Source organism: Odontomachus brunneus, unplaced genomic scaffold (genome assembly GCF_010583005.1).
Source record: "Odontomachus brunneus isolate Ranch 3 - 2012 unplaced genomic scaffold, Obru_v1 Obru_scaffold_034, whole genome shotgun sequence".
Classification (NCBI taxonomy): Eukaryota; Metazoa; Arthropoda; class Insecta; order Hymenoptera; family Formicidae; genus Odontomachus; species Odontomachus brunneus.
This window is the reverse complement of record NW_022639484.1, coordinates 1,075,202-1,085,626: the sequence shown is the minus strand read 5'-3', so window position 1 is coordinate 1,085,626 and position 10,425 is coordinate 1,075,202. Positions and strand designations below refer to the sequence as shown.

Here is a 10,425-nt window from a genome sequence, read left to right as displayed (position 1 = left end):
TATATATATATATATATATATATATATATATATATATATATATATATACATATATACATATATATATATTTATTTTTTTTTGTATTTTTCGTTTTTAGAAATTTTTTTCAGAAATAGCTCATACTTGTGACATTTATATTTATATAATCGCGATTCAACTAAGAAAAATTCTTATCTACTTTTGAATTCAAATTCGTGTATCTTACTAAAGACGAATTTCAGGTGATAACTATTAATATGGGACTGAAATAGTTTGATCCCACATGAAAGATACCGACACTCACGGGGTGCTCGCGAATATACTTTTCCGTGGCGATCTGGTTTGCGTACTCCACGACCCGTTCGATCATCTCTGTGGTCTCGGACGGTAAGATCGTATGCACCTCGTATATTAGAAACTGTATGTTGGGCCTGGTCAGTGCATATTTGAGTGTTGAGAATTGCTCGGCCAAAAGAACGCGAGGTTGCTTGATCGCGGCTGCTGTGTCGCTGGTCAATGATTCCAACAAACCGGTATCGCCACCGCGAGCAACCGCCAGGTCGACAATGTCCTTGACACCGGTGTAGCTGCACGGAGGAGTCGCCAAGACAACAGTCGCTCTCTCCAATTCGACAGACGGCGGTGGCGATACGTATCTGTCGATGTAACAAGTAAACCCAACAGTCGCGAGGTGTAACGTCGGCGATCACTCGAGAATCGATACATACGCGGACAAAATCTTATACCAAAAATTATTATAGAATTTTTCCAGGCAGAATAAAAAATCACGATGACGTTAAGATAATATCAAAATGACAAAAAAATAAATAAAAAACTCACTTTTCAATCATGATTTGATCATTTTCTTGTCATTTTAACATCATCCTGATTTTTTGTTCTATTTTAATTTTGTAGCCGAGGAATATATCATGCTGCCTTAATCTATTATTCTTTCATTTGAAATGTATTATTTATCCAAACAGATTTTTATGATTATTACAATGTGAAACAGTCGATGATGAAAACTTTACAATTTTATAAAGTAGATTTATCATAAACATAAAATATATTTAATTAATAATTCAATTTACATTATATAATAATGTAAATTTTTTATTATATTAATGGATAATTTATAAATTAAAAATTAATTTCAAATGTTTATCCCTGCTTAAGAAAGAGAGAGAGAGAGAGAGAGAACAGGATCCGATAAGATTTAATAAAATTATATACAAATTTTATTGGAATAATATATAATTTTATCTACATTTAGCATTTCATTCCAAAAATTTCAATTTCTCACATTTCAGCTCGTATAAAAATGTTATCAATTTCTTCCGTTTTGTATCATACTTTTTTTACGATAAATAAATTATATTAAACAATTAAATATTTATCCGAATACATATGTCTTTTTATGAAATCTTTTAAAGGGATATTACATTTTATAGGGCATATTTTGAATAAATTCTAATAATATTTTTTTCATATTTCTATTTCGTTATTTTATGTAATAAATATGAGTATCACAATATTTACTATTCATAAAAGATACAACTTTTACATATTGACTAATATGAAGTTGTTGCCAGATTTATGTATAGTACATCCATCTATCTGGGTATGTTTTAGAAACTGAAATCTATTCTTTAAATTTCTTTGAATAAAATTTCACCAGAAAAATAAAATGACAGACAAGTCACTCAAATTTGAGTGACTTTTTACTTATACAGTATGAATTCTTTATACTGAATCGTCGAGTAAGTATCTTTATTACAAATTGAAGAATGAATCTGATATGTTCCATCGTCACAAGACCCCAAATTCATTCTAATCAAAACATTTATTCTTATGGAATCAGGATTTATTCTAAGCTTGAGTAAATCATTTTTACGATATCGAGTGGCAATATGTTTACTATTATTTTGGGAATTTTAACTCATTTTAAATGTCATTTTACTCCAAGAAATTTAGAGAGTATATAAAAAATTTTTTTTAAATTATCATTTTCCTTAACAAAATAAGATCTATTGACAGTTTATTCCTGCAGCACTACTAAAAAACAATAAAATTAAAAAATATCTATATATCTCACTATGAAAGGAAAAGTATCTGAAAACTAAAAAATATTTATACAATAAGTACTAATAACATATTTACTTGTACTAATATTCATATTTTTTCTATTGAAGAAATATTTTGTTCAAATTAAGAGATTTACTTTTTCCTAAAATCGTTGCTTTTTATGAAAACAATTGTTTATTCTATTTAAGTAAAAGAATTTAGAAATAAGTAAATATGTTATTAGTATCCAGCAACTAAATAATTTTAATTTTATATATTTTTTTCTCTCACAATATATGAAAAGAAGTTATAAAAAATCTTTTTATAGTTTTGCGAGAGATCGCGTTTGTAGGAGTAATTCAATTATTTAATGCATTACTTCTCTGAGTAGATTCTACATTGTTGCAGAGTGACACCTAAGGTCTTGAGGTACTCTTCGTACTCGCAACGACGATCGCCGGCGTCAAAAGCCAACAGTCTACCGGCGTCTTCGATATCAGCCAGAAGACCCGCCAGGTATCCAGTATGACGTGGTGCGATCGAGTGTGTGAGGACCACAGGTCCGCAGAGACGCGCCACGCGTATTGCCTGCGCTAATGTGGCCGCCCCGAGACACGATGATCTTTCCTAGGCAAATCTCTCACTGTTTTTTTTTCTCGGTATCTTACTTTACGTCAATATTGAGAAAGTTACACACAGAAAAATATTGTTTTAGTATTAAAAAAGCGATTATTCAATTTACTTTCCTTCTTTTAAGTAACATTTAAGTAATTTCTTCTTTTAAGTAATTCCTTCTTTTAAGTTGTATCTATTAAAGAATATTTTCTAGATAATATTTTCTCAATATATACTCATCAGGACTTTTAGAAAAGCTTATTATCATATACTCGAAAGAAGAATTTATCTCTTTATAAGAATATTGTGAAACTTTATTAGAGGAAAACTTAGTTCAATCCTATGTAGAAAGCAAACCGAATTTTTGCTTTAATTTAATATTTTGTATTCAAATGCTAAATCTACTAAGGTTCAGAATATATTTTGAATAAATTTAATGCTTATGATGACAGCTTATAGCGGGTATATAAATTTATGAAATACCCGCTAGATTAGCGGACAAATTTATGAAATACTCTTAAAATGAATAAGATTTATTTGAATACAGTATATGTTAACAATGTAAGAAACATTTTTCTGTGCACTTTTCAAAAGTAACTCGTTACCATTTTCTGTTATCCATTGAGAAATGTAACTCATTACTCTTATCATTACTTATTTTAAAAAATAACTTGTTACTATGTTATTGTTACTGAAGAGATAGTGAATTTTCAAAATTTTCACTACTTTTTTCAAATTTTGAAAATCTTTTATTTACGTTTTGTTGCTGCCTAGTATTAAACATTGATTGATTAAAATTTTATTTGACTAAAGAATAATTGATAAACTAGTAATAAAAATAAATTAACTATTAAATAAAAATAAATTAACTATCATATATATAACCACAAATAATTTAATTAATTATAATGAAACTAATTATTAATCAGTGTATATAATCAATCAAGTAAAAATTTTAATATACTTAATTAATTAATTTAACTTACTGTATCATTTATTAATGATACTTAATTAATTTAACATTATTCGTAATTTTATATATTACAATTGATTAATTTTTATTATTAATTAGTCAATTATTTTAGTCAACTAATATTTTAATCGATTAATGCCTGACTCGACTGCTGTTCATTACGCGTACATGTACGCAAGAAATAGAAGGATAATAATATAAAACAGAATGTCAATATATTTCTCAATGATAAAATTCTATAGTAATTGTTATTATAAAATTCTCCTCCCAAAGGTATGCAAAGTAACGATAAAAACAATGATTATATTTGTTACTATTATCCCAAAAATATAATTACTATTATTAAGCCTTAAGCGGACGCGCGGTACTGAGTGCTGCGTCACAAACTTATTATTTATTTTTTGTAAAATTATGATAAAATATTGTAAATACACCATAGGAAGAAATAAAATATATTTGTAATAAAATATAACATTGAAATTTCCTGTATGTTCCTAAATTTATGTTAACAAATATATGACTAAGAAAATTTAAAACAAGGAATATTAACTTGTTTAACAAATTAAAAATATCGTATTTTGTAAGTATTTGCACATATTGAATCGTTGCTTCATCTATATTCATCGTTTCCATCTTTAATTCGAGTTTTTTAATGTTTATTTTGCCAAAAAACTGGAGACATTGCGTCGCAAAGTAGAGAATATGCCAACTTTGTTTTTATAAATAGAGAGGTAAAAATTAAATGGCAAATTGGTTGAACAAAAACTGTTTAAATATATATCAATATAAAAACATAAGCAAAAGTAATAATAAGTAACATAAAACAAGTATTTTAAAATACTTGGAGATGTACAGTATGGAGTATCACAAAACATGACTTAGATTGAGAGCTGATTAACGAGCTGATAACGACCTATTGATAAAAATACAAAAATGCGCTATTTTGTAACAGATATAATGAATAAAGAATACATAGGGTCGTAAGTTTTTAGAAAAACCAATCTTGCGATGGAGTATTATTGTACCTTCCCTCTCCGTTTAAGGCTTAATGGAAAAAATAATGTTGTTACTAAGTTGTTACTAAAAAAAGTAATGGGGCAGGAGGAGAATGTTATAAGTAACACGTTACTTTCTAACTCTACATATTCTCGATTCAATTTTCCATTTTTTAAGCTAACACATTATTGACCGTCTGTTTTCAAAATTGTCTAGAAATCATTATCAAAACACGAGATAATTCTTCAATCCAGACAACAATTCGACTAACAAAATATGTACGGCTAATAAAACTAAAACTACAAATAAAACTGAGTTTCTTTTTGATCGGCCAATAACATATTAAAGATGATTGTTATCTCTCTCTTCTTTGTGTTTTTCGTCTTCATCCGACATTTTTTTCACAAATTGCTCATGTTTACCAGAAAGATAAATCGATGATCACGAACCAAATTGGACACGGCAAGCTTCTCTCGTGCCTTGTCGTGCAGATTTATCATCTTTGGGCAGATCGGATCGAAAACGTAGTCATTCTTGTTCAGTTCCTTGATATCATCACAGAGCTTGAGTTTCAGTCTTGACATATCCTTTACAAATTCGCTCTTACTGGCTACTCTCATGGTGTTGATCCAACCGGAAGCGATTGCGCCTTCGTCGGTCCAGCTTATTCCTTCGGCAATACGCAGATGTATCGGCAAAAGCTCATCTGAATAAAAATAAGACAAATATAAAATATGCATTTAAATATCTTGACGTTTTATAGAAAACATTATTTCGTGCTGAACAACTTTACCAGCGTTACATATGTGCGATAGCAATAATTTTTTTCATTCCATGGTCACATACAGAGAAAAAATTTTCTTTGGATTTAATATTTATTTGTTTGATTTTAAGTTGAGTTTGACTTAACAAAGTAATTTTATATCAAATATCACGTTCTATATCATTAGATTTATAACTATGTAGTTTGACGGAAAAAACACTATTATTCCAAAAAAATCTTCAATTACAAATAATCAATTATTTGGTTATATTTTTTATTTTACTTCGTTGGATTAAATTATATTATTTGATTGAAAAAGAACTATTGTTTTAAATATTTGGTTTTTTTTTTCAATGTAATTTACTGTTTATATTAGTCAATATAATACTTAGTTAAAAATTCAAGAGCAATCATGTTAGCACTGATTTGCACATATACAATATTTTGTCAATATCTGTTACTTATCGACCGTTGTTGCATTATTTCCAACGATAATCAGTATGTACGATATGAAAAAACTTGTTTGTATACTACAAGGATGCATTATACACTGAGAAAAAATTAGTGGGATATAAAGCTTATCTTTATAAGCTTATAAAGCTATAAGCTTATAAAACTTATAGAGAAATAAACTTTATTTCACAAAAATTTATTTCACAGAAATAAACTTTATATAATATCACATAAATCAATTTTCAACTATTTTCTTGATAGTGTATATCGTAAGTATATCATTAGAGTTAGTTGAAATCATTAATTATGTTCGATCATTGAAGTTAGGCAACTTAAACCATGGTTATGAAAAAAGGATAGGTGCCTCATTATAAGTAGATTGAATATGAGTATTAGTATGGAAATTTACAGGGGAGGAAAGGTGCACTCAATAAGATAAGATCAATAATAAAAATAGATTGTTAGTAATGCAAAAAAAGTCACGTTTCTCAATATTTAAACAAAAATTAACGAGCTTTTTTAGTAAAATAAGAAAACTAAGTAAAATAAATTATTTCTTTGAACCAAACAATTATTTAGATCAAATACAAATTATTTGAAAAGAAAACCAAATATTGATTGAATAACTTATTTAAACCAAAAAATTTATTGATTAAAACATTAGTTTTTTTTAACCATTCCAATAATCAAATTTGTTTATATAGATGTAATAAAATTGATTAAATCCAATATTTTTCTCCGTATATAAACTAATTAAATTTATTTTACATTATAAAAAAATTATAAAAATTATAAAAAAATATGATAGTCCGTAAAAAGCTTTCCAAATAAACTATGATAGCCAACATGTTAATTTATTTGCATCAGAAGTAGATATATCTGTTCATTTCATCTTATAACGGAAATAAATATATCCTCGTGCAGTTGAAATTAGCTTAACATAAGAAGTTTTTATGACTTATAAGCGATGTTAGCCATCCTAAGGATATTTCTCGCGAAAAATGAAAATAAGAGTATTCTTTATAGAAATATTTTTCTCATAAGAATATTTCTTGTAAAAAAAATCCAATAATATAAACATATTTTTTAAATTTCCTAATGATGAGAATGGATTGAAAATCCATGCGCGAGCTGTAGATGAGAATTAAAAGACTAAAAATTAAAAGTACTGAGGCTGAGAATTAAAAGTACCGAGACTGAGTGCCGAACCACCGATACGAAGACGTGAGATACTCGCCGCCAAATGTGTTTTTGCCTTCAATAGAGCGTCCTCGATGTCTTTTAGGCCGAATGTCTGAAAAAGCATAAGAAAAAAAGACTGTCTAATATGGATGATTTATAACGAGAACGAGACGGAAAAGAGTTATTACTGAACCTTGAATATCTTCTCTCGAATCTCAAGTGCGCTCCCGTCGCGCCGGCGTGCGAATTTCCTCCCCTGCATGTCATACAGTAACAACCAAACTACCCTTTCGCGTTGCTTCAGAGCCCCGTTCTCATACCAAAATCCTCCGTCTTCAAGGGTGCGATTTAAAATGTTCCTATCTGAAAAATTTGCAACGCGTTCGAATATCTCATGTATACATTTTTATGGTAATTATTTTACTCTATCTCTCTTTTTCTGTCTTATAGATACTAGATACGAGAAAGTCTACGTTCGTCCACAAAAAACGTCTCACATCTCAAAACATCGTATACTAGGCCGAAAACGCGTCTCATCTCGGCTTCGTTGGCATAACTCGGCGAGGGCTGCGCATTTTGCAGAACTTTGGCTGCCAAGAGGATGTCGTTGATGCGCCAGCCGGGTTCCACGCAAGCCTCTGTCATCGAACCCTTAGTTCCCAATATAGCATTCAGAGAAAGGATGGTGTCCTGACTTTTTTCGCTTCTCCCTTTCGGAAGAAAGCCTCTTTCCTTCGGTTGCCATTCCCAGTTCTGCGAATCCTTACGACTCATACGCCGTTCTGGTTCCGCCCTCGAACACAAATCCTCAATCCGTATCGTTTTCTAGTAAGTTAATCAATCTACGATGTATGAGTCGAAATATAACGAATTAGATTATGATGCTAAGACATTTCCAGTAGCGTCTAACCTCAGTCTATTCAATTATTAATCCTTATGACGAAGGCAACTTTAGCTTCTTGAAGTACATTTGCGATGTAGTCATGGTAAAAGTAAGAACATTGCGGTGACATACTACATTGGATTAATTATTAAATCTAGGTTGTATTTTCAGTTGATATTTAGAAACGCTATTGATCGAAACAGCTTGTGAAGCGAGATATTGCAAATTTAGAAGGATATATTCATTTGTCTTCTAAAGAATAGTTATAAAACTACTCGGAAAGATTTTCCGTTTACCCTAGAAAATATAATAACTACAATATTAAAAAATATAATGTTTACTTTACTGAAGCCAGAGAGAAAATGATTACATACAATTATATATGATTTTTATCATTATATTTGCTATATAAATCATCATACAATACATATACATCATCATACAATCATATGTATACCGTTATATATATATTATCATACAATCATATGTACAATATATATCCACATGTAAAAAAATATATATAAAGAAGATTGAATGATCACGCGCCATACAGTAGATGGTGACGTTTGTCGCTATACACTTGTATATTAGATCAAATTGAATAAAAAAATCCTTTCCATTTTTTAAATAACCACGTACATGTTTATTTATTAATTAAAGAAGATTAATATACAATTGTGCACAATAATACACTAATCTTTTTTAATTAATAATTAAACATCTACGTGGTCATTTGAAAAACAGTAGAGAACTTTTTTATTCAATTTGAATTAATATATATGTCTACACTGGTAAACGTCGCTATCACAGTTCATCTACATCACAGTATGGTGCATTATCATTCACAAATATTCTTTAATTAATAACTCAAAATTTTACGTGGTTGTTCGCAAAACGGTAGAGAAATTTTTTGTTCAGTTAACTTAATCTACCTATACACCGTCGTTCCTCCGTGAGTTACCGAATATCTTGTATATTATCATTGTATTTATATTTTTATAGCTAATAAAAGTTGACCTTAAAATATCCATTTGATCTAACACCATTCGTCAATAAGTTTTAATAGAACATAACATGGATCGAATAGTTTCCCTGAGGAAAAGAGTAGTGATTTACTGCTTACCGAATTTCTGAATAATATAGAAAGCTCTATATTTAAAAATTTCGAAATTACAACTTTTCAAACCACTGTTGTGACTGACTATCAGTGTTTGCTGGTCTAGATGGAACCATCAAGATAGTCAACTAGATGGAGAAATCAAAACATCTCATCTATATCTAGATGGTAAAGACATAGGCTGCGTTCGCTTTGGTCGCTTACGCGCTATAAGCGCTTATAAGCGTTGCTTACGTCGTTCGCTTTGGAACAGTAAGCGCTTACAGATCGAGTAATGACGTCATCGTGATGTTGTACTTACAAATGCTTATTCTATCGAGGTAGGGAAGCGTGAGCGCTCACATTCATTTTGGAACGCACCATAAGTAGCGTCAAACGCGAAAAATGAAAAAATTCCACAACAGATTTAAGCCGTTTTATTGATAAATATAGGAACTGATTGTATTTACACAATATTTGTCTCTGCAATATGATTTAAATTATTCATCATTTTAATCTAGTATAATATTCTTCACATAACTTGTCGTTGTATAGGCTTTTGAATAGAACGTCTATTTGCAATTATGATAATATTTTCTAGAACGTTATCATAAAGATTTTCACACACAATATTCGTCAGTATCACATAATGATTTTAACACCGTTAATATTAATGCAAATGATATACATATTAATTTTCCGTCTGCCATCTTATACGCTTATAAACCAAAACGCTTATAAAGCCAAAGGCTGCGTTCGGATAGTTCGCTGTCGCGCTACGAGACGCTAACGATATAAACACTGTTTGGGGAGCCAATAGCACGATAGCGTTTGCGTGCTATCCGAACGCGTCGGGCTAATAACGATAGCGTTCAGAGAGCTCGTTGACACGCTATGAGACGCTAAAGGCCTTTGCACGTCAGAAAGTCTTAACCATAACCGTAAACATACCAACACACAATCAGATAGAGTAACGCAAGTGAAAATTCGTAACCGTAAGGTTGAAGTCCCATGGCATTTTCCGCATATCGCGTAAGCGCGTAACCAATAGATTTCGACGTTTAGTATTTCTGTTGGAATTTCTAAAAGAATAGAAAGATGTGATTGGTTACGTGGTTACGTGTTACGCGAAAATACGTGCCATTCCATACTGCACAAAACGTTGAAAAAACGTTAATGAGACGTTGTAACATTGAAGATAGAAGTGCGGATGTTTTTTCTACATAGAATACATGTTGATTTTTCTACATTGATTACAAGATATTACCTGCAATGTTGAATATATATAAAACAAAAAGTACAATTTTTTACAACAATATTTGAGGAGCATTGAAAATTATATTATTGATAATATTAAGGAAAAATTTGTTATTATATAATAATATTAATAAAATAAATTATTATTAAATTTTATTATATT

General features: G+C 29.8%; 1 protein-coding gene across 6 annotated transcripts in view; it reads right to left on the bottom strand.

Annotated features, from left to right (window-relative positions):
- LOC116843655 (putative methyltransferase NSUN7) overlaps nt 1-10,425 on the bottom strand; it is a 20,162-nt gene that overhangs the window by 6,404 nt on the left and 3,333 nt on the right. The window contains exons 1-7 of one of the 6 annotated variants that reach the window (XM_032814239.1): nt 9,033-9,338; nt 7,524-7,868; nt 7,220-7,389; nt 7,036-7,138; nt 5,051-5,334; nt 2,424-2,671; nt 285-636 (exon numbers count right to left, since the gene is read on the bottom strand). In XM_032814239.1, coding sequence (XP_032670130.1) covers nt 285-636; nt 2,424-2,671; nt 5,051-5,334; nt 7,036-7,138; nt 7,220-7,389; nt 7,524-7,800 — 1,434 coding nt within the window. In that variant the 5' untranslated portion in view covers nt 7,801-7,868; nt 9,033-9,338. Of the gene's footprint in view, nt 1-284; nt 637-2,423; nt 2,672-5,050; nt 5,335-7,035; nt 7,139-7,219; nt 7,390-7,523; nt 7,869-7,936; nt 8,194-9,032; nt 9,339-10,425 lie in introns of those variants that run through there. The other 5 variants (XM_032814242.1, XM_032814241.1, XM_032814243.1 and 2 more) reach the window with 5 other exon arrangements.